Here is a 26083-nt window from a genome sequence, read left to right as displayed (position 1 = left end):
AGTCTCCTTATTTTTGAAAATTTGTCCATAAATAGAACAAATATGATCGTATCCTCAATTTTTTTTCAAATTTTCTAATTGGGTCCTACTATTATAAAATTGCATTTCTTTTAAACAATTGCAAAATAAATGGTTAAAAAACATTTTCTTCTACCTGAAATAATTTTGATTAGGTACTCTTATGTCTCCACTATAAGCACCCACAAAGCTCATTTTGATCGGTTTGTTAATTCAACAGTTATGATTTATTAAAAAAAGGTTGACACTATATTTCAAACAGTTGTAGAATCAAAAATTTGTTTAATTCCCCAAAATCCTTCGAGCTACGTTTATATATCACTACAATATATGCAAGTGTCAAAAAAATCCGAAATGTTACTTCAAAAAGTGTCCTATTTCGTGTGGAATGCCCCAATAAAAACATTTAATTTGAACACAAAGTTTAAGCTTTTACGATTTTAAAATCGTCCATTTTGAAGTAGTAAATGTTGTGGTATTTCATGTCAACACAAGTCGAGATGTATTTTACACCGAAAAAAATAAGCATATAAATGTTTCTAGAAATATGGAGGATTTGATTGGTCTAAATGACGTGACGGAGGTAGACGGAGCAGATGGTACGATTTACTATCATTTAAACGGCGAAGGTGATGCTGACAGTTCAACGACACCTCACAATGTTGATCCTCATCGCGACCGTAAGTTTTCATCTTCTACTTATAACTTATCGTGAAGTAAAGGATAAATGATGTCTCGGTCACTATGCCAATATTTAACCTGTAGAGGACGGAATCCTATTTTTAGGCTTCAGAGGAGTCGCTTATTTTTCGTAGCGTATACAACACTATGTTATGTACGAAGACATTTTCGTGACTTCTTAACCCTATCGTGAATAGGAATGCATCCGGATAGATTACGTAGTTAGCCGTGGGATGTTATCGCATGGCCAGATTTCCTTGAAAAACTGATTTCTGTTGAAGAACAGGCGTGTCCCCACAACTTTTAGACTCGAATGTTGGGTATACATATGTGTATGTATAGTACAGGGTGTTCCACCTAACTCTGCCACCTTTAATTATTCTCTTATTTATCACGGTATAAAAAAATGGTTCGAAAGAAAGTTAGTGTATTTTAGGAGGGAAATTAGGCTATGAGATTGAAGGTCATATCTTCTGAGATTTCTCTAATGATAACGTGTTTTCAAATAGAATGCCTTATTTTTTTGTTCGCCATTATAAAGAGGAGATCAAAACGTATCCAACAATGTATCACACTAAGACCTTGAAATGATCTTGGGCTGAAAATTTTGCACGTAACTGGTTGCAATGAAAACACACAGAAAAGGAATTGCAGAAACAAAATAAACGCCATAATCGCATTATTTATTATTTTAGTGTACGTTCAAAGTGTTGTCACCCCATAGTGTGATACATTGTTGGATATGTTTTGATCTCCTCTTTATAATGGCGAAAAAAAAATAGTGCATACCATTTAAAAAAACGTTACCATTAGAAAAATAGTAAGCTGTACTTTGTACAACAGGCCCCTGCCTTTCTCAGTGCATGAAAACCGAGAACGCTGGAATTAGCTTCCGCGACTACCACTTACATTAATATTTGCATAAACCTACTTGAATATACTTGTATATTTCGAATTCAGTGTTGTTCATTTCAACTCTAGAATAATATCTAAATTCCTAGCTAGAAACAAACCCACAAAGGCACAATTTTACCGCCTGAAGTGTACCGACGACTTCTTAAAGTTACAAGGCCCATATTAACAGTCCCAGTGGCTCCCTACATTTCAGTTGTAAGTTCGTTCACATAACAAACTCAGAACCAAAATCGTCATTCCTCGGCCTTCGCAGCCGCTCCGTCTTGACTCATAACAACTGTAACAAATACATAGAAATTCTATTGTAACTGGAAAATATAAAATCAAGAAAGAACCTTCCCGTCTTCTAAAGGTTAAGTACACGGTGTTAATAAATTACATGTCGCGGCTACCATAGCCGGATTCTATACCTTCGATTTGGTGGAGATACAGGTAAAATCGTTGTCGAAAAATTTACCTTAACCTTGACCTTCAATTTAAAGGTCAAATTTTTTATGTTTCCTTGTAGAATGTCTGATGCTTGTGCTACTGGTTCTGTGCAAATTAAATGCTCCGATATATAATTAACTATATATCATTGGGGTATGTCCCAAAATATGTTGAAAAACTTCAGCTAATTGTAGATTTTGGGCAGCTTTTTAAGTTATTAATTATAAAGAATCAATAAATCTGAATACTACTGCACCTTAAATGCTTCGGCAGTGTTTGTCGTTCAGAATATTTTAAACAGTCGTCATTTGTACTTTCATTTTCATCATCACCAATTACGTTCTTAATACCATGTATTTTAAAAGCTTTAACAAGATTGCTACAGTTATCAAACAATTGAAATTTTTTGTTTGATTGATTGATTCTTATGATCAAAAAATGAATCGTCAAGCAATATTTGTTTTATTTTTGTAATATGAATTACTTATGAATTTCGATATAATTACAATTCCAATTGAAATTATTTTCAAATTATTTTCATCACAGTTATTATCGCTTTAATATTATAGTGGAGTATTATGTCCCCCCTTCGTTTTTGTATCCGCTATTCCTCAGAGATCATAGCACTGTACTCTTGTGGAATTTTAATTATGTCCAAATTCTTATTTGATTCTTATTACAAAAAAAAACAAATATTAATTGACGATTAATATTTTTAATCAGCGATTGTCGATTAAATTATGTTTCGTTCGGCATGATTTTTATTATAAAAATCAATAAAAGTTTCGTCACTGTATTAGACGTTACTATTGTTTCATGGCACACGGAATAACAGGTTTTATCTTCTTTCCGATACTTTATCATCCACTACATCGTCTCTTGACCGTGAGTGACATCAAAAACGAGCCTAAATCGCAAGAAAAAGCTCAGATCTTAAATTCACGACGAAGAGAATTATAGTTAATAATCGTTCATCGAAATCTAAAATTTTTAATTCAATTGACGATTGAATGCGTACTTTAATCGCCAATTGTAATTAACGATTAAATGCCTACTTCAATCGTTAATGGCAATTAATGATTAAACACCATTTAAGCGATACCTTAATTGACGATTAAATTCCTACTTTAATCATTAACCAAATTGATGATTAAATGCCGACTTCAATAGTCAATCGCAACTAATGATTAAATGCATACTTTAATCGTCAATTCTGAATAAAAATGATTACTAAAAAACTGATCGAATTGAGTTATGTGGGTGCTTATAGAGGAGACATAAGAGTACCCAATTCAATTTTTCAATAATGACGTTTATATCAGTTAGAAGTACCTTTTTATTTTTGCAGTAAAATTCTAGACAACCTATTTAATGTGATGTTTTTCACAACTAGAATTGAACCCTACTACTTTCTATGATGGATTTCTGAAACGTACTAATTTTCACAGCGAAAAAACACAACATGCTATTTTTCGTCGCTATAAATGAAAACATGCTACTTATCGATACTAAAATCGAAATGTGCTGCTTTTCCTGGTCAAAAAGCCCAAAGTGCTAGACGTCGTAAGGCAAATAAGACGTACTACTTTTCGTAACGCTCTTCGTAGTATCATACACGTATTGCGATATACGACGACATGTGTAGTATCGCTGTATGAGTGCCTTACCTTACTGCGTAGTATTTGAAGCTGCCGCTAGGGTGCGCAGACGATGAAGAGGTTTCTCGTAGTTGAAAATGTACGGTAGAGACCCTAAGTATCGTCTCGACGGGGAGGAAAGCATACTTACCTGGCGTAGAGGTTACCGTGATCATGAAGGCGGTTCCTCCAGGGCGAGGCTCTTCCATTGCACTACGGTTGAGCTGACCCTTGCGAATATCCCTAATGTGGATATCTCGGACGTACAATTTTTGTTAGTCGGGACTGCGTTCGCGCTTTCCCGGACCAAATTAATTACTAAAATTAATTGTTATTTTCTAACCGACTTAAAAGAGACACTTTGTGCTCGTTTTTTCCTCTTCTCTCTTTCTTTAATAAATGTTGTTTATGTTTATTTCAAAAATTATTACTTACACTTTAAAATATTAAGTGAGAAAGAGCAAGTAGTAGAGTTTTATTTGGTGTTTCTGTATTATTATGTTGTTCTTAAAGTGTAAAAAGCATTAATTTAGTAAATGTTTGTTTATACATCTACCTACTTATTATTGGAATTAGCCAACTAATCTGGTTAGTAGTAAATCTATTCACACGAAACGAAATTTGACACTATTACTAGTAGATGCATACATTCACATTTTTGATTTAGTAAAAGAATGCACAAAGAAAATACATTAATTTCAATAAACACTTTTGCCTGGCATTTGTTTGTATGAATCATATAACATAATTTATAAATGTCATATATTAAAATTATATAAAATTTCATATTTTAAAATTAGTTCATTTCATGGGCAGAAATCATTTGGATTATATTATTAAAATGAATAAAAACAGTATGAAAGATAATTTCCTGTTAATTTATCTAACTGAAGTATTTACTTTACATTAAAATTGTTTCTTTCTAAGTGTATTAAATAAAAATATAACTTAACCAAACCTATGTTCTTATCTCTATGAAATATTAACAACCAATTTCCTTAAAAAAGATCACTAAATTATCAATTAAAGTTTTCAGTTTCCATTTTTGTTCTATAATCTATTTTAAAAAATTTATCTTTCGACATTATACTTTTACTAACCTGATGTAGAAAACGTATGTATTATCTATGTAGTAAATCAATACATTTACTAGAAATAGTAGAGGCATTCCACGCCAAAGCGAACACTTTTTGGAGTAACATTTCGGATTTTGATGACACTCGAATATGTTGCAGTCTTTAATGAAGGATTATTGAAAATTTTTAAAATTGTTAATTCTACAGCTGTTTGAATATATATGTGAACCTTTTTTCCATAAATCATAACTATTGTAGTAACAAACTGACAAAATGAGCTTTGTGGATGCTTATATTGAAGACATAAGAGTACAAAATAAAAATTATTACAACAAAAAAATTATACTTTTTAACCATTTATTTTGCAATTATTTTAAAGGAATGCAATGTACAGTACCGGATAATTGAATTCTGATAAGGATATTTTTCGTTGTATTTGTTCTGAAGTTCTGCCTTGCGGAGTGTTTACGGTTATTCCGACGCAAGCTTTCATAAAAGTTACACGGAGCTATTTACGTACCACACAATATAAAATAAGTTTTATCTGTATATAGTTAGACAAAAGTATTCGGACGTTTCATTCACAACCATAAGTTGTAATCTGATACAAGAACTTCACGAGAACATTATAATTATACCTTTATTTTATCCATTCTCGGATGGTACGACGTAAAAATTCAGCAAAAATATTCAAACAAAACATCACAGGCGGCTCAAATAGAGCGTAATCATCCATATTTTCTTCGATGTGTGGACATCTCCAAATAGATGGTATATTCAACAAAATAAACAATTTGTTCGAGGACATTTAGAAAATATATCGAGTGTGGGCGACCTAAGAAAACAACAATTACACAAGACAGACGTTGATTATTTAATATAATGTCAGTAGTATCCTTAATTCAAGTACTACAGGAAACGGTTTTGTCCGAAAACATTTGTCCGGTACTGTATTTTAGTAGGACCAATTAAAAAATTTAAAAACAATGAGGATAGAGTTCTCTTTGACTGCTTTATGGACCAATTGTCAGAAGTATGGACATTTTAAAATTGGCCATATGAAAATTAATTGAAGTTAATGCTGCGTCGAATCACACCAGCATACGTTCTTTTTGTGATATTGGCATAAAACGGAAGCTTCTAGTGCCACTGCTAGGAAGTGAAATAAAAACTAAAATAAAATAATCGTAATAAATTCTTCAGGCATCTTTACCTACAACGACTAGAAGCCGCGCCCCTTCTCACTACCTTACGGTGCATAAAAAAATAATTCCGTTTTATATTTGATTCACCCTCGTAATACGTTAGAGAAATATTAGTGTGCTGGAATACAGTCTTTGATATACAAGAAATATATAATTGCAATTCCGAAATTCGAACCCCAGTCGAACTAAAAGAGGGAATTCGTAACCTGACGCTCTACCACCTTTTTTAAGCATACGTTTATTAAATACCATCAAAATTTAATAACAATAATATTATAAGAAATGACTCAAACATATTGTTGATTTATTCTCTCTGTATAACAGATCACATAAGTATCTAATTAATGTAAGAATATATTTGATATCAATATAAGAATAATTTGATATAAAAAATGTAACATAAAAGTTAGCCACGTGCTTATATCCATTGTACACACCGGACGCTCTATACACTACCAACCAGCCAACAGATGTCCTACGCACTATTCGTTGGCGCGGGGATACAAGATTATATAGTTCGTGGATAGGAACTTTTGTGTAGAGTATAGATTTTTATACTCTCTATTTATTTATTTGAAAATGTAATTCTAAATTATGTCCGTTAATTACTTGAGGTAGGAATTCTGGGCGGAAAGCGCTAATACCAGGGTTTAAGCCACCAACAACCTTAACATTATGTCTGTGTTTTTCTTTTAGGTCTTGATCTGATAATCTAATAATAAACCTACTGTCTAGGGTGTCCGCGCTAACACTGTACAGTCCGTTATTTCCTAACGTTGTTATTGACGAGGATCGTGGATATGAGCATGTGAATAAATAAAGGAAACATAACTGGTAATTGTACAAACGATGTATATGTATTTAAACGAAATAGCCTCCTGCTCGAGTAAAGCTGCGTCAAAACTATATAACAAAAATGTGTTAAGTAACAAGTTCTTGTTTAAACTTGTTATACAATATGTTTTTAGAACTTGTTATAAGATTGTATCTTTTGGACAAGTTTGTATAATATTTCGCATTTCATTCTTAATAATGGTGTCACACTTGATGGATAACATATAACTTGCTATATAACACGAAAAATGTTATGTAACATCATGTCATATAACATTTTTCTTTCTGTTTTTCTAACAAGTTTTATAACTGCTATATACTGGGTTACGCTATGCAGGGTGGGCCGGAAATCGTAGTATAACCGGGCGCACACACACGCCCACTGGCCACTCACACAGAATTCGGCGCTTATACCTAACACCTAAACTCTTTGAAATAGGAGAAAACTGTTTACATAAAATTGAATGGCACAAAGGCAATAATATAATTAACGGACATAACGAGTTTTTTTAACATTACTATCTTCAAAGATATGAATGTCATGTTTGGTTTTTTAAGTGGAATTATATATATATATTTTTTTTTTAATCGTTCGATAGTGCGTTTCAAGATGAATGCAATAACCCGTAATGTATACACCCTTTTTTAAACAGTGTTCGAGATATTGCGCTTACAAGTTTACTGATTTTCAATGCCAGAAAACCTGCTCAAGTAGGAAGTTCCGGAGTTGGTCTTGTTAGCGCCTCCAGTACCACGTAAATCAGTAAATTTTTAAGCGCAATATCTCGAAAACTATTTGAAAAAGGGTGTATACCTTGAAGGTTACTGAATTCGTCCTGAAACGCATTATCAAGTGATCTAAAAAGAAATATATAATTCCATTCAAAAACCAAACTTGACCTTTATATCTCTTAAAATAATAATGTTAAAAAAATTTGACATAACCTGTTAATTAGTCCCCCCGTACCATGTAACTTTTATGAAAACAGTTTTGGCGTGTTTCAAATAGTTAAGGAAATAACGGATTATACAGTGTTAGCGCGGACACCATGTATATGATATATTAAAGGGAAGTTATCTTTATTTTGTAGGAGGCCTATGGAGTCTAGATATGGGAAAGTTTGGGGTCCAACGTATCCTGAGTTTCTGCATTTTTTATGATATTATGTATTTGGATATAAAGAATGCGTGATTAGTGAATTATTTGTTGTTTTGTTTATTTTAGCCCAATGATTCCTGCACAATTTTCAAATGAAGAGGTAAATTCTGCTTATCTTGGCTTCATTGTATAATTTGAAGATACTAATGAATTTGATACAATTCGATTAGGACGATCTATATTGACCTAGAAATGCTCCGATGTATTTTCTTTCAAAGAGCCTCAACTTTTCCATAGTACCTGCATTTAGATTGTACCAGACCTGGCAACCATACGTTAAAATGTCACTCTACCATCTATGCTACGCCGCTTCACTGACAAAGAGACACATTCACAAGGTTGACACGCATCCACTGAAATGTTTACGTTTTTAACAACTAAGTTCTTGAAAATGAGAGAGAAGTGCTCCTTACTATTTTCAGAAATTGTTGTGGGTGATTTTCCATACACCTTAAAAAAATTTGATCAAAGAAGTATAGTCCTATCGTAAGACAAAATTCAAGAATAAGGAAATTGCGATCGAGACATTGTTTCTGAGTTATTAATTGCTGAAAATACGGGTGACATGACGGTTTAGTCTAGTTGGGAGACACATTCGTCAGTTGCTTAGGTTTTGGTTTCATTCAGCTAATTTTATTTCATTCAGAAATTCAACTAGGTTTATACAGGGTGTAAGGGTGGAAATGGGAAACTCGTGAAGTGATTTGGAATAAGTTTTTCCTGAGCAAAAATGTTATCCGAGGCTTTGTTAACGAGATATTAACGAAAAACTTCGATTTCGTCTGCCGGTCGAGTTACCGCGGTAACGTTGGCTTCGCGCTGCGATCGGTTCTGTTGGATGGAATTATGGAATCATTCAATTTGCCCAATTAGTGGTAGTACATAATCGAATTAATTGTTTGGTTGCTTGGTAGGAGCTTAAAAAAAAACAATCCCTTATTATACATCTATTATGTTTGTTCGACATATTTTAACCCATAAATGAATGAAATATAATTTTATAAATGTTTTTTACTATTTCGCCGACCCCCGGATTGCGAGACACTCGCTTTAACCGACTCGGCTACATCGCTCTTGTATTCATTGTTTCAAATTATGTCTGATCCTTCCCTCTAGAATGTTTGTTAATTTTCTCAACAATGAAGGTCTATGTGGCGGAACCCGAATACGGTTTCTTTGTGCATAGTCTATACCTCAAGTGAGAAGAGTTTGAACCAAATCTGAGAGTTACATTTGGGGTCCTTTCCTTATCAGTTTAGTGTATAGAATCTACCCTGGACGTATCCGACATTTTTATGAGCATCCTGTATAGCTGCTTCAAAGATATAGCGTTAGCCATAAACCTGACCGACCCTAAAATTTATGTGTTTCGGCAACCTAATCCTGTCACTCAATACTCTTGAGTTGTAAAAACTGTGCTCGACAATCGTTCAGGGGCGTAAGACGTCAATTTGGAATCGGTTTTTCCGTTTCAATGTAATTAAACAAGTTCTTATAGCGTATTAATTCCAGATTTAAAATACTTCTGGCCCTTTTATTCTCGATGAAAGCTTACGGAAACGTAAATTTCTTTCAAATATTCCAGTCTTTTTTGTTTTATTCCTTGGAACCCCGTAGCTAAAAGTGGGGTACGACCCTGAGTGCAGTGGGACTCAATGGGTCCCCGATGATTGAGTACTAAAATGGTTTAAGGGTCGCCCATGTTTATGGCTAACGTTGTATCTTTGAAGCAGCTATACCATATTTTGTGTCAGCACCAACAGACAGCGTTTTAGGAAATTGGCAATGAGCCGACATCTTTGTTGCTTTCGGTACGTCACTGTCTTCCCTTCTCAAACGGAATAGTATTTTTGCCACCGTACGAAGGTTCCCCGGCCGCTCGCGCACAGTTTGCTAGGCCGCTGGCAAGTTTCGGTACGCGAATAGAAACAAGACATCTTGTATTCGTTTCGCGACAACGTGTCTTGTTTGACGATCGTCCGTCCTAATCGTTCAGATTCCATGTCGAATAGTGCACCAAATTTTTGTTCCTTTCGATTTCGACGGGAATATTATAAAAAACGACATCTTAGCATTCGTCTACACGAAACGAAACGACAGCGATCGCGCCGTTTGGAATTTTTTGACAAAGTTTGTGTAATGACCTCTGGCACACAAACGGTTAACTAAGGTATTGGATCGCCAGTACGCGTATAAAATATACTCATCGGTACGCCATCTCGTGTTTTCATACTGTTGCGTTAAGTACCTACTGTTGCTCTACACATCTACTGTGTCCCGTTTTCGGTGTATTTTTAAAAATTGTACCATAATTTTCTGAACTGTCGGAGTAGTAACAAATGAATTAAAGTGATGAGTTCCGCAAGTTCCAACCAATATTTATTCGGGTATTGAGCAAAGCACTTAGCACGTGTGTGTTATACCGTCGAATGAACACTTATAGTTAGCTCTACGTCAGACCCTTAAAGTCAGTTGTTAAACTACCGCGCTGCGGTTAAGATTGTAGTTTAATACTTGCGGTTACGCAGATGGACGTAAGAAACTGGTGTATTTGAAAGACAACAAAATCTTCCAACATAGAAACGTGCATCGAAATAAGAAGAAGTGGAACGAACTAAATCGTTTATCGTAGTTTCGTCGTAAGTGTTGTTTAAAGTAGCACGTGACAATCCAGAAAGTGGAAAATGTCCAGCAGAGGAGTGAATTCTATGGAAGATGATCTTTATTTCGGTTTACGGGTGCCGAATTTTCTTATAGATCCTGAAGATGAAGGTAAACATGTTGCTTATTTTCTCTGAAATTGACATAGTACCCTTTTTGTGGCACTGGTTTAATAGAAAGGAAGAATTAGCACCTAGTCTTACAGTTTCACATGACCAGCCTCAGGGCCGTTCCTGGGTTGTTGGCCGCCCGGATGCAAAAACAATATCGCCGCTCTCAGTTTAATATTATTTAATTAAGAATTTGGTATGCAATGTTTACTTTTACATCTATACACATACATAGTTTTTTAACATTTTTCGTGTAAAAGGAAAATTTTTTTATTTTTGTTTTGATAAAATGAACTGAAGATACTTAAAAAATAAATGGTTTTATTTAAAATGAATATTTAATTTTACATATAAGTACAAAACTAACGTATAATGCTTGTAATAATGATGTTATGGTTGATGAATAGTAACCATTAATTACCTACACGAATTTAATCCAATAAATACGACTAAATATCATATGCTATTTTGGGCTGTTCATAAAGATAGTTCATTCTTGTATTATGAGTAGTGTTACACAGATTATGTATAAAAATTAATTTGACTGAATTTTGTTTGCTTAAAATTTTTATAATTATCAGAAAAGTTTTGATTATTATACTTGCTAACTAGAATTTTACATATAATATACAATCTGCGGCCGCCCAGGTGCAGGGGCACCTTTTGCACCCCCACCAGGAACGGCCCTGATCAGTTTTACACCTATGCTACGAGTGCTCTGCAAAACAAGGTGTAGATAACAAAAAAATTACTATGGAAAAATATTAGAAAGTGATCTACGATTAGTGATTTAGCCGCTTCATAGCGTTACCTACCTTCCTAATAAACAGATTTTGGTACATTCTTACCATATCCATTTCTAGATTTCCATTTTTTAAATGTAAAAAAACGGTAGAGTGTAAAAAGTCAATTATAATAACCCATATAATTATTTCAATTTATTTGCTGTATTTTAGTATTGTTTATGTTACATGCCTTTTTTACGCCATAATTACGGAATTATGTATTAAAGGATATTATAATTTTTCCTAAGCTGTGATACTAGCTCAATGACCTGTTGAAAAATCACACGTATTACATCAATTACGCACGATAAAAGTTCACCGATTTTCCAACTTATCAGGAAATATTTTATTAATATATTATTTCGATTTTTTTCATGAAAGTGAAATCAAACATAACATAAATTCATCATCTCTTTTATTCTGCGTTATTGAAAACATTGAAATTTCGAATGATTAGTTATTTAAAAATAAAATCTCAATTACGTCGTGTATAGACTGATTTTCATTAGGAAAATATCATTAATGATTGGTGGTGCTTTGACAGTGAAAATTATGATTTAGAAGAAATTTTAAATTTCGTTCTTTAGTGGTAATCGTAGTGATTAGTCTGCCATTAGTTCGTACATGTTGAAATATTCAAGGTGTCTCAGCTAAGGTGTTTTAATCTGCTTTCTGGAATTCTTATGTGTAATGATATTTTTCTACTTTGTTACTGTTTGTTATGTTCATTCCTATCATTGACAGCGTGTTTAAATTTCTTCAATTTTAGAAACTTTTATCCAGCACGTCGTTTTTTTATTTTACATAATTAAAGAGATTTAACAGAAACTAATTTAGATACTGGTAACTATCTGCCTATCTGGCCAACCAATTTTAACGACGAACTAGATCGGTTCAACCAGCAAATCGATAAAAGACGTGTTTGTAAACAGTCTTGAAATATTCCAGTGATAGGTAAAAGTGAAGAATTGTTTGAGTGAAAGCTGCTTTCATTCCATATTGCTGTCATTAGGTTTTATTGTTAAATTATGTTTTGTCACATCATATAATTATTCAAAATAAAGAAATGTTCTATATAAGTACTGTTAAAATAGAACATAACTACCCGAAAACTAAAGAATTTATGTACGGATTATTCCATTTAGAAAAATGAAATTTTCTTCCTTTTTCTGTTTCTCTGGTGATTCAGAATTGGTACATTATCTGTGAAACGATTAGCAACAAAATTTCTGTTGTCACGTCTAATAGTTTCGATATAAACAGCTAGTAACAACTTGGTTCGGACACCCAGTATGTAGAGTAATTTTAGTAACTAGGCCGGACTAGAAAATAGAAAACATAATAGAGACAAAAATTGCCTAGTTGCAAGAAGGTTATCATATTGTGACACTTTATATGTTTCCAAAGTATTGCTACACTTTTTTAAAATAATGCAACTCTATAGAGATAACGGCCTGAACTTGCGTCAATTAAGCGGGAAAACTACTTTCTGAGATGTATAATTTTCTTATTTTTTGGTGTAATAAAAAATTGAATTCTCTTGATTAAGGAATTTTTATTGTTTGGTTTTATAAATACATACATCCCTCCTCTAGCTACACACTCACAATCAGTACAACGTTCATAGAATGCTTTGAATGCCTTAAGGCAGGTCCACACACGCGCAACGCGCATTGCAGAACACTCTTGAAAGGGTCGATTTTAATGGGTCGATGCGCAGCTAACGACTTCGTGCAACGTCAAGCTGAACACGAACATTCTAACGCGCATCGTAGAAAATCGTGTAGCGCGTGTAAATCGGTCAACGGGCCCTCACTGTCGATGGCACAGGGGCGATATCGGCGGAGCAGAGACGACTGTATCACCCCCTCCACTATTGACAGTGAGGGCCCGTTGATAGATTTACATGCGTCGACACGGTTTTAACAGCGCGATTGTTTAAAGCGGTACGGCCTTTCATTTTGTGCAGCGAGAGAATCACCCTGTATATACTTTATTTACGAAAATGTTATAAATTATTATAAATATTACTACTTATTTCCATTATATTAAGTCGGCGTCGAGGCATGTCCCGATTCGACAAGAATTTCATATAATTGTAGAAAAACCAAGTACTTTTATAAACCTAACTAAACGGTGGACGGGGCTTTCCATTTTTTCGTACATTTACTTCAAAACGAAGCTTCGGGTAACTGGGTAATGTAATTATCGAAGGAACAGTAAGTAGAGGGGATGACTGTTGCGTCTTTCCTTGCCGATTCTCTACCTGACTATTCGTTCAGTGATAAAATTGACCGACGACCTGAAGTTTTGTGTTAACAAGTAAATGCATGAAAATGTGCATTCGAACAAAGTTATGTATACGTAGGTATAGTAACAATGTCATAAAGCAAGTGATAAATGAGTATGTGGCTGTCATATATGACCATATAATCTCTCAAAATTTTCTCAATAATATGATTACATTATATAATAATGAAAACCTTTATGTATAAATATATATTATATTTATACTATTTGTATAATACATATTCAGGGAAACAGGAAACATATTCTTACTATTTGGTACATGAACATTCTATATAGATGTTATTCATCCATTCAGCGGTTTATTTTTCACTACGGATGGTTTAATTCAAGAAAAATAGAAAAGCTCCTTCCAATTTCGTCGACGATGCGCATCGAGCGGTCTCGTGCGCGCGATAGCCGTGTTTCCTCGTCTTCACGAACATTTGCGCGCTGCGAATGCGCGCTGGGCCGTTAAAATGGACTCTTCTTGAGGGTTTTAAGTGAAAATTCTGTTGCATGTTGCTCGAGTGTGGACGGAATTTTGGCTGCGCGCCGTGTTGCACGTATTGGGACCTGCCTTTAGAGAATACCTCTTGCGTTATCCTCTTTAACCCTCCGAGTACTGGATTCGCGGTCTCTTCTTGAGGGTTTTAAGTGAAAATTCTGTTGCATGTTGCTCGAGTGTGGACGGGATTTTGGCTGCGCGCCGTGTTGCACGTATTGGGACCTGTCTTTAGAGAATACCTCTTGCGTTATCCTGTTTAACCCTCCGAGTACTGGATTCGCGCGCCATCCGAGGCTGAATCATTTCTGACTCACATTGATAGGTTACTAACACAAAGTCATGGTAGCTCGAGCTCGAGGCCCTTACCGTCATTGTAGAAGTTTCGTCGACTAGAAGAAAGGACAGCGAGTATAATATTAAATTGAAAATTTTAAAAACCCTCGATACAAAAAAAACGGTTTATTTATTTATTAGATCAAATTATTATTTTCCTTCGTCAGACCCTCAAGATTTGAGTCCAAACTCGAGGTACAACAACCGTGGCTGAGATCCCTTCAGAAATTGTGAAAAAAGTTGAAGAACTGGAAAACTATTGAACCGATTTTGACCAAACATAGCTATTAACTTTTCCGGAAATATACACTTTAAAACAAAAAAAAAAAGTATCAAAATCGGATCATTCGTTGATGAGCTACGGAGCCACAGACAAACATACGCGCACATACACAAACATAGGCGCCAAACTTATAACATCCCTCCTTTTTGCGTCGGGGGTTAAAAAAGGATGTAGAATGAGCTGAAGACGTAGGTCAATACTTCTGATAATCCATCACTGTGTGCGTATCACTATCGCGAGCGCATGACTCTGGCACCGTCCACGGAGGGTTTTAATCAGCCCAAGTTCGTTTAGATGTCTTGAAACAGTCATATTAGATATATTTAATGCACGAACAATTTCTCTTGTTGTTATGTGGCGTCAGCACGAGATGCATCTTACAAATCGACATTTCCATTTTCAAATGTTCGAAACTATTTTCCGCAGATTGAGTCGACTATAGCATCGGCTCTACATACTGCACATATTTTTTTACGCGCTTGTGATGCGTTTTTACCTTTTCGGTAATAAGGAAGCATTACGTTGAATTACGAAATATTTTTTATTCTGTGATATTTAAATAATTTGAAAAGAAACGGTAGATGCTACCGATTGTGAAATACTTTTACGAAAATAATCACTGAAATCTAACCTTTAAAATGAAACATGACACATGAATGCCTGAAGTTGTTATTGAGTTAAATAAACAATGTCACGTTACTGTCTGTCAGAAACAAGACGAACTTAAGTTACAACCCAATACTACATTGTAATGTTTTTCTTAACAAGAAACAGTGATTCTTCATTTGAACATTGTGGTAGAATATGAGAAACGAAAAATTAAACAATAATAACTATAGTAAAACTTTTGTTTTTAATGTAATCAAATACAACGCTTCAACTTTTCGTCAGTTTGCAGGAATCATTGTTCTGCCAAGAACAAACAAAAATGCGTATTTATAATTGTCAAAATTGGATATTTATCGTTGACAAAGAAGACTGTAAACGATATAATGCATCTCATTGCTTATCGTTTTTAACAATTTTTTACATCAAATACGATATGTTATCGGTGGCTTAAGCAACATACGTTTGCACCTATAGTACTGCATCGATGTAGTAGCGTGTACGTATATTTTATCTGCATGACCACAATTTCGCACAAGAAACGGAAGTGCTTTTCGTAGGAACTGATGACTCGCAATCGTGTAATCGGAGCGCGGACATATACCGTAAATGTCTCGACAACCAGATCGTCTATGGTTGTGTTGTATCATTAGAAAATGACGTTGCTTCTACTATTACACATTTACAATATTTAATTATTTTATTGATACCGCGCAATTATTTCCTGTGCAAGAAAGTGACATTAGTTTATTGAGTAGAAAGTGTTCGGTGAATTACTCTCTTTCACAATTTTTGTTTTATTGTGTGTGCACTATTTACGTGGAAGTATTCTGAAATTGTCTTATGTATGACGTATCTGGGTAACTGGAAGATCTATTTTAAGGATTCCTCGTTATTTCCTGCAATCACCGTGGTCAGCCATGTATAAATCATCGTGGAGTACAATTAAAAAATACCAGTTGCAGAAAACAGGTGAGGACGTATTTGTTATCTGTATTGCCCACAGCTTTAATGAGCGATGGGTATTTTTAAGATAATAAGGAAAACTCACATTTACCTTGAAAGCCTACGCGCGTAAAAAGAATTCTCTCAATATACATATTACATTTGAACCTCAATGGTTACCACTAGATAGAGTCATTTCTGGCGGGGGTGCAGAAGGTGTCCCCGCACCTAAGCAGCCAAACACAGGGGCGGCCGCAGATCATTTATTATATGTAAAACTTGGACTAGTAAGAATAATAATCATAAGTTTTCTGATGATTATGAAAATTTTAGACCAACAGAATTTGATCAAATTAATATTGTTATATGTAATCTTTGTAACAGTACTCATACACAGAAGGAACTACGTACCTTTATGGACAGCCCAAACTAGCATATGACATTTAGCCATATTTAGTAGATTAAATTCGTGTAGGTAATTAATGGTCGGTATTTATCAACCATAACATCATTATTATGAACATTATGCGTTAGTTTCGTACTTCTATATGGAATAAAATATTCATTTTGAATAAAACCATTAAATTTTTAAGGATATTCGTTTCATTTTATGTTTTTTAAGTGAATAATATTAAATTAATAAGGGTGGCGTTATTGTTTTTGCACCCGGGCGGCCAACAACCCAGGAATGGCCCTGCCGCTAGATGTACTAGACGATCCTGCGGAAAATTGTTCACACAGCCACTCAACATTAACGTCGGTTGGATTGCGAGTGGTCAAATTCAGTACAATACTTTTCAAATCTCGGAAGAAGTTTATTCTGTTACACGATACAGAGTAGTTGTGTAAGAATCTAAGCTGAGGTTCATTCTGTTATTATATGTTTTGGAGTTGTAGAATTGACAGTCGCCGATTTTTATGCAACTCTGTGTGATTGTAGTTCTCATAAAAACATTTGACACGTATTTTTTTTAGCTGTTATTAGCGGTGAAAACATCCCTCAAATTTAGGGGTGGGAACTGTATTCGGCTGAATATCTCGGAAAGTATTAGAGAAAGAAAAACGGTATAAATTGCATTACTGTGTGTTTTTCATGATTGGCTTGCAGAATAATCCATTTGTTTAAACAATAGCACTTTTTGTTCATTTTTCTAGTCAAATGTTAACCTATTTTCTTGTACATTTGTATGTGAAAACTATATACCGACCTATAAAATACGGATAAACTGGAATTTCGTTTATTGCATTATTAAAAAAGTTATGATATTTGAAGTTTTCTCGTATTTCCTGTAAGATGGAGTACTTGAATGCAAATAATCAAACGGATAGTGGACTTTTACGATTTTTAAGTAATTATGTTATGGTATGCATTGCGGGTTCATCCTCAAATGCTTAAAATTCAGGCTACAGTGAGTAACAGGAGTATTCCTACTCCCTCAATTAGTGAATTTAAACGATTGATATTTGTTTACAATGCAAATTTCGAAATTCTTATCGATGAGAATTATCAATGGGATTATTAAGCTTTCAAACTGATATAAACTTTACTGCAAAGGTACATTTCAATATAACAAAAGTATGATTTTACGTAAACCGTGACAAAATTGATCTCACAAGAGTATTCGTACTGTAGAAATTCTTCATGTCTAAAATCAGAATATTTACGAATTCAATCCGTCTTAGCTTGATATTATATCTTACAAGTATGTTCCACTTAAATATTTTTATTCGTATTTTTCTTTTAGGTGAAAAATATCTTTACTGAGACTAGATGATAATGAAAAAAATTCAATTATACGCGTCAGATTGACAACCATTCCTAATTACATTCTATGTGCCGTTGGGGTTCAGAAATAGAAATTGTAGAAGTACGAAATAAGAACAATTATAGATTATTATTTGGTAACTGTAATGAACGCAACACAATGATACAATAATCATTTTAATGGTGTTTACTGAAAGCAGAAATTATGTTTTCGATTACAGTTATAAAAAAATATTATTACTTTCCAATTTTTAACACTTCTCTTTTTAAAACGTTTTCCATTCTCGTCGAAGCAATTTTGCGCAAAATATTCTGATTTTAGACACTGTGGTACTTAATTTGTATTGCAATTTTGGATGTGTATTTGTATTATCACTCATCGGTTTTTCGTAATTCGTAGGGTCAACATGTAATATTCCGTTGCGTAAACTGAAAGGTCAAGAATATCAGTTTAGCGTTCAGTATGAAGTATGTATCAGAAGTTGTACACTTCCATTTGTTTTAGGAAATATGTGATTATTGGATTGCGTATAAACGTGAAATTAAAGGCTTCAGATCATCGAACATTCGTATAGAATTAATCGGTTATGAAGAAATGTTGAAACCATTAAATGAACTTTTGTAATATTTAAATGGGGTACGTTTAAAATTTTCTGAATATATTGCATTGTTGCGCATGAAATGTCATTTTTATTGTTTCGTATATTCGATTACAATTTGTATGTAACGTAGAGTATGGTCTGTACTTTTTACGAGGCATTATTTCTTTCACCAGTAAAACTGCTAAAAGGAATTTAAAATAGATAAGGATGGACTAAGATGAATCGATTAAAATATTTATGTATTTACAATTGCAAATTATAAATCAGATTCCAAGATAAACTCCATCAAACTTTATTCAGAATTATTTTTTTCTACAGATTATTTGTTTAACGAAAAAAGAAACTAAATAAAAAGACTATCATTAATAATGTCTTCTAAAATAAGTTTTATGTTTTAACATTTACTTCCAAGAACTTCGGTTTTTACTAATAATTGTACGAACATACATGTATGGTTGAATCGATACCGCCAAGGTATCGATACTTTTACTCATTGCTAGTTTGTATGAAGGTATCGATACTTACTCGGTATCGAAACAAAAGTATTGATACTTACTTGTATCGAATTATATGTTCCTAACCTTGATACCCAACACAAAAGGTGTTTATACCTTGAGACAAAAAAATACAACACTATACTTTATCTATTTATTTAAATATTTAATATAAAACATACAAACAAGCATATGTATAAACTGTATACAATTTATATAATATATGATATACATAATAAATAAAGATGTATGTAGGTATTAATTATCAGATATTATTTGTACAACCATACATAGTTTCGGAGATATTCTGAAAATATTTATCTCGGGGCATAAGATCTGCGACGCAAGGCAGCCCCAAAAATATCTAGACAAACCAAAGCAATCCATCTTTCTAAGTACATACATTGCAAAAATAAACCCCGTAAAATATAGAATATATAACAAGACAATGATGTTGTACTTAGAAAAAGGGGGAAGTCCCTTATTTTTGTAAAAACAAAGAAATAAATGCAGATTCATCCGTAACATAAATAATTCATTTATTAATGATAAAATTAAATGAAATATTTAATAGAAACTGCTAAATTTGCTACATTGAAGTAGTAAAATATTTCATTGGGGAAGTATATAGCATGCATATTGAACAAGGTTATGTCAAACATAACACAAATAGTAGATAGAGATGCTGCAGGAAAACTTGTTCTATATTTGAAAATACCATTTTTGGAAACTTACACCTAACCATATATATACCTACATTATTTTAATATTGAAAATATTTAAATACACATTGCTTAATTATTAATATAAACAGCATTCTTTTGTGTTGAAAGTAATTACAATATCAAATGTTGATGGGTCGATACTCATTCCATTCGATACGAGTACTATCTTTCGATACCTACTTGATATCGCAACCGTACGCATCGATACCACAAAATTCTCGGTATCGAAACAGAAGTATCGAGTAATGTACCCGTATTTACTTGTATCGATTCATCCCTAGATACATGTACTTCATCGTGGGACGTAAATATAATCATACTTTAAGAAATAAAATACTCTGAATTTCAATAAAATATAAATTGCCCCTTTTAGCCGACATTTCATATACAACAGCGTAATATGTATTCCTTTTTTAATGTCGGAATAAATATCACGTGTACTAGTCAATTAATAAAAAAATGATCAATTCGTGTAAGAATTTTCTAAAGATGTGTACGGAAACGCTGACGTAGGAAGTGGCATGTCGGTATAATATGTTTCTCCGTAACTGTCTCACGATCCTCGTATATTAACGGCGGTGCCAGAAACGAGTCCTGAGGTGGTAGATGTACGTGTAGACGCGGGAGTGTATGGGTGCGCGCACGTACGGATTCTACGACGTCTACCAAGTGCCAACTCCACGCTACAGTTAGTGTATTCGATACTTGCGACCAGTTAACGTGGTCAGTGCCCTCTGAAGTACAAACTAGACGCGCCTTGTTAATATTACAGTTACTAAATTTTTGTTTGTGTAGCATACCTTTGTAATTACGAGTGTCGGTTTCAGTGTCTAAACACGAGATTAACGCATCTGTGCATCGTGTGACTATTCTATTTGAAAAAGTGATCAGCGTGTCGATACGTCTAGACGGTGGTACATATTCGTCATGGGTTTTCTAAGATTTTCGAAATGTCGATCGTCTGTGTTAAATTAATACGATTTATTTAGTGTAAAACTGTTGCAAACGATTCACATTGGATAGTAACGACGCGTCGTTTTTATAAGTCGGCGCCTTTGATCCCGACCGCTGTTTGATACTACTGTACACTTTCGAGGGGTCAAAGTGCACGTCGTCTTTGATGTGGTAGTATCCCAAATTGCACATGACGCCTTGAAGACGGTTTAAAGGCGCCATAGACCTAAAATAGCCGTAAAACAGGCGTTTTTAAGGCGTCATGTGCTATATGGGATACGTACAGCAACAATACGATATTTTTATCGGGTACTGTACCTTTCGTTCGTCGCTGAAAATATGAAATTTTGCCCAACAAAAAGAAAAAGGAATAACACTGATAGAGCCCGTTTCCCAGTCTTTTACGATACATTCACTAACATAGTCTGAGTTGTTATATCTTATCTGTAATTGTGAACGGTGGAAAGTGTGTAAACAGCTCGAAACGATATGTCTTCGGTAATCGTCAAGCTGGTCCCAAGGCTTTGGGTAATGTCCAAATTGAAGTGCCGATGATTTACGGAACTATGTAGATATTCTTCTGAAAGCAATCGTGTTACACAGTGACCTTGCTAAGTGGAACCGCGAGCTGAATCTAAATACACGCGAATAGGTCTATTTATAGACTGCGGAATATTACGCGTTTGCTTAATCTGACGGAATAAAATATAACTGGCTCGCAAAAAATGTGACCAGCCTCGGTTGTCAGACTTTTGTTAAAAAGAACAAACGAACTGTTATTACTAGACTGCGGATTTTATGCATTTATAGCTTACAGGATAGGGGTCTGTAAAAAACAATAAAGTACAAAAGTTTCATCAGATCCAATAAGTCTTTTGGTTTATTCAGAACCGAATATGATACTTGAGAAAAGAAAGAAATTCCTACATTTTCTCTTGTCTGAATAAATTGCTTTAGAAAATATCATTTTGCATCAAAATCCGCAGTCTAGTTATTACCGTGTATAATGGAGTCACAATTAATAGGCTATACAGTTGACTGCACAAAGCAGTAAAAGTTTGCTGCACTTACCGGGAACGGACAGTTGTTGCTCCTTTAATTTACGCTGTTTTGTTCTGTGTTAGTCTTTCGCATCGGAGTTTTCTAAACATATCGGCATTTGCGGGTCACGATAAGCACGTTGGTTCATCAGAGCTGTTAAGGAGACACATTAAACAATTGATACGTAGCATTTTCACTCGCGGCTTAAAATAGATTTGGTATGGTTCTTTGCAGTTTGTGTTTGTTAAAACTCTTAATTAATATTTATCAGGCATATACAGGGTGGTCCACACAATTTGTTCATCTTGAATAACTTCTAAAGTATGCGTTGTATGAAAAAACTTTTTAGAGAAAAATTATATGGTTTGGAGGGATACATTATGCAATGCATATATTTTTTTTGTAAGTGGAGGCGTTTCGGAGGTTTCAAAGTCAACTTCGTTTTTTTAAATGGTATGCTATATTTTGTATGCCAAAATATCGAAGAGCGTTAAATTTTTAGTAAAAAAGTACTGACCCTTATTAATCGTAATCCTAATAATTAACGAATAATGTCACTTTGTTTCTTCAAAATGGTCTGTGCGTAATATCAAGTTGGAGAGTCAATACCAGCAAAGATTTCCGTAAGACTGCGAAGTTTACGTGACAGTGTTTATCAATATGATTCTGTCGTGATTCAGTATTGAAGTTATCATCAATTAACTTAATATTACGCACAGACCATTTTCAAGCAACAAAGTGAAACTATTCGTTAATTATTAGGTTTACGGCTAATAAAGGTCAGTACTTTTTTTACTAAAAATACGCTCTTCGATAATTTGGCATAAAAAATATAGCATTCCATTTGAAAAAAACGTAGTTGATCTTCAAATCTCCGAAATGTTTCCACTTACAAAAAAAAAAATATATGCATTGCATAATGTATCCCTCCAAACCATACAACTTTTCTATGAAATGTTTTTTCATACAATGTATTCTTTAGAAGTTATTCAGGGTGAACAAGTTGCGTGGACCACCCTGTATATTCATACATAATTAACAAAAACAAATACCGGGTCCGAGGTACGTAGCGGGTGTTGTACCATGGATATAATTACCGTTTTTTTCTAATTATGTATAATTCTAATAAAATATATTCAAATCATTCTACAAAAATTAAGTTACGTGTCTTATAAAAAAAAATGTATCCGACGTACAACAGGTTCCCCTAATAACAAATGGATTTTTGTACATTATTATGTAATAGACAGACGTTAACACGTTCACCTGACGGTGAGCTTTTCATTTACGCCTCATTATACAAATTGGAAACATATTACTGTAAGAATCGTGAAACGATTCAGGAAAAAAAAAGGAAATCGTGAACAGGTTTGACTACAGAAATGCGTTAAGTGCATTTCGAACGAACCACTTAGAAGGTTACACTTAACTCTCGATGTCCAATTGCAGGAAACGTTCTATAAAATTTTACTATTTTTTGTCTCATTTCTATGAGAGCTTTTTAATGGACTAACAAGACTTTACTGATAACGATAAGTCTACACGCTTTAGTATTTAACTCGAAATAATCACATCGAGACAGTACTTCCAAGTATCAGGTTGTTCTATAAGTTTACAGCGTTTTTAATCATAATATAATCTATCTATAGATTTTCATTCTATCTTTATTTTCCCGTTTATTCCACTACGTCCCATTTTTGGATAATTTGATTACATCAGTTACACCAGTTCCTATTTTCGAAACTTCGTTTCAGTAATCGACGTAAATAATTCTTATAAGGGAACTTCGGTAACCTGAAACTTCCGATTCTTTTGAAACTTTACAGGTTTGCTGGGGACTTCAAGCGAAGTGTCGGGTAATTTTTGTTTTTGGCCCTTTTTCGGTTCTTCAGGGTAGAAACATCCCCTTGAAGGTGCATAGGTGTTTCCCCAATTTCCGTATATCTTTAAAACTATGGCAGATATGAAAAAATGGTTGGAATAGAAATTGAATGATTTTTTTTACTTTATAAGACAATGACAGTACATTGACAACAAATTTTTGTTTAAATAAAATCTTCCACCAACGTTAGGTATTTCGACAAGGTTCGAATTTTCTATCAGATCGAAATATGTTTTGAACTTCATTAAAAATGCAGATATATGTGTTAATCATGTGGAATAATATGGTATTTAAATAATTTTAACCTAGACGTACATTTTGCACGCCCATCATTACACTTTGAACGATGCGTTATCAGTTACCAAGTACCTATGTGTGCGAATAATTTTTAATAGAAGCTTAAGGTGCTCGAACTGATGCCCCTCAACGTCAATACAGCAATGTTAATACAGTAATTCTCTTGTAAATATCTCGTTAACTATTAGGTTTAGGACGTATTAAGGTCAACATATTTTTACTCCAAATTGGATACTCTATCGATCTGTGGTATAAAAAATAGGTCATTCCGTTAAAAAAATGAAGGTGACCTTGAAATATCGGAAACGCTTCGACCCACAAAAAAAGTATATATATTATAAGATGTACCCCTTGATACCATTTGAGTTCCACGCCTTAAAATTTTCATAATGTGTACCATTAAGTTATTATTCGAGGTGATCAAGTCAACTGAGACACCTTGTATATCTAAAACATTCAATATGCTTTAACCGTGATTCTGAAAAATAATTTGAAAAATAGTGCAGACGAGATGGAGATCCTAAATGCGTTTCAGTTTTATTAATACGACTCTAGGCATAAATCAAGAAATATAAAAAATAGAAAATAATAAATACTCCTCCTCAAACACCAGACTTAAACCCGATTGAGATAGTGTGGAATAGGCTTGATGTTAAAATACGCCGATTCTACCATAAATAAAACTGACTTACAAAATAAATTGGAAGAGGAATGACAATGACTAAACATGGAAAATGATTATTGGAAAACAATAGTAGAATTAATACCAAAAAGAGTATGTCCTATCAAATCTTAATCGAACCAGAGTTATAACTTTTATAACATGTGTGAATCACTTTGTGATGTGAAACAAGCAAAACATGATTATGACTTGTTTTTTCATAATTGCAAACTGCAATTTTTCAGGTTTCTTTTATGATTTTATTATTTTAGAAACTATATTAAAAAGTCCTTTATTGTCTTATAATTTCATATATTTTTGTCACATTTTCGACCCTGTTGATAATTTTCTGACTCACCATTCATACCTTCTGTTTTTTTTACAACGATGACGTTTTGTTAATAGTTTCCTGCACATCAAAGAAATTAAAAATCAGATATTCCCTTAGTATACGACATTTGGTTTAAATATCAAATAGACTTCCTCATCGAACGTAATTAATTTATTGACTCAATTGATGTTACCTATCACGAACAACGATGTATAATTGTGACAGATGATCGACAGGTTCGATTCACAAACGATAAAGTAGATCGACCGGCGTCAAAATTGTGACAACCTTTCTAGACGTATAAACCGATTCTCATGATGGTACTGGGTAGTGATAATGAATACTTGACCGGATATAAGCGCAATTCCGTAACGGAGTGGCTGCAAAAAACGGAGCAGGCAAAGAACGATGGTAATTTTCGGGATGTACTGTATATTCTCCACTTACATTAAGAAATTTCATTATTATAGGTTGGAACAAAAACGCTGTTCACCTTCAAGACAATAAATTAGATTTAATCTACACAAGCATTCATAAATATTTGGTCACTTGTAGATTTGTAGTGGTAGTACATAAATAATACTGAAACGTGTACATTAACAAGACGGATTTTCTTAACCTTTTCGCCGTAAACAGTTTATACATTTGAATTATGCCTTTAAAGCACTCATCAGGGCCCATGGGCATAGTCACACGGGGGGGGGGGCAGGGCAGGGGCACTTGCCCCCCTTCCCCTGGACGAAAAAAAGTGGTTCTTGCCTTAACCTACAAGAAAAAAAATTGTATTTGCCCCGCCACCCCCCTCGTTTCCCAGAGTTACACAATTTTTGCAGTATAATTTGAAATATGACCAACAGCCT

General features: G+C 33.9%; 1 protein-coding gene across 1 annotated transcript in view; it reads left to right on the top strand.

Annotated features, from left to right (window-relative positions):
- Positions 1–565: 565 nt before the first annotated feature.
- LOC107192131 (AMP deaminase 2) overlaps positions 566–26083 on the top strand; it is a 63060-nt gene continuing 37542 nt past the window's right edge. The window contains exon 1 of the mRNA XM_015581327.1: positions 566–698. Within this exon, the coding sequence (XP_015436813.1) occupies positions 566–698 (133 nt within the window). The remainder of the gene's footprint in view (positions 699–26083) is intronic.

The sequence above is a fragment of the Dufourea novaeangliae genome, unplaced genomic scaffold, assembly GCF_001272555.1.
Source record: "Dufourea novaeangliae isolate 0120121106 unplaced genomic scaffold, ASM127255v1 scaffold286, whole genome shotgun sequence".
Taxonomy (NCBI): Eukaryota; Metazoa; Arthropoda; class Insecta; order Hymenoptera; family Halictidae; genus Dufourea; species Dufourea novaeangliae.
Note: the sequence above shows the minus strand (reverse complement) of the source record. Positions and strands in the feature narration are given on the sequence as shown.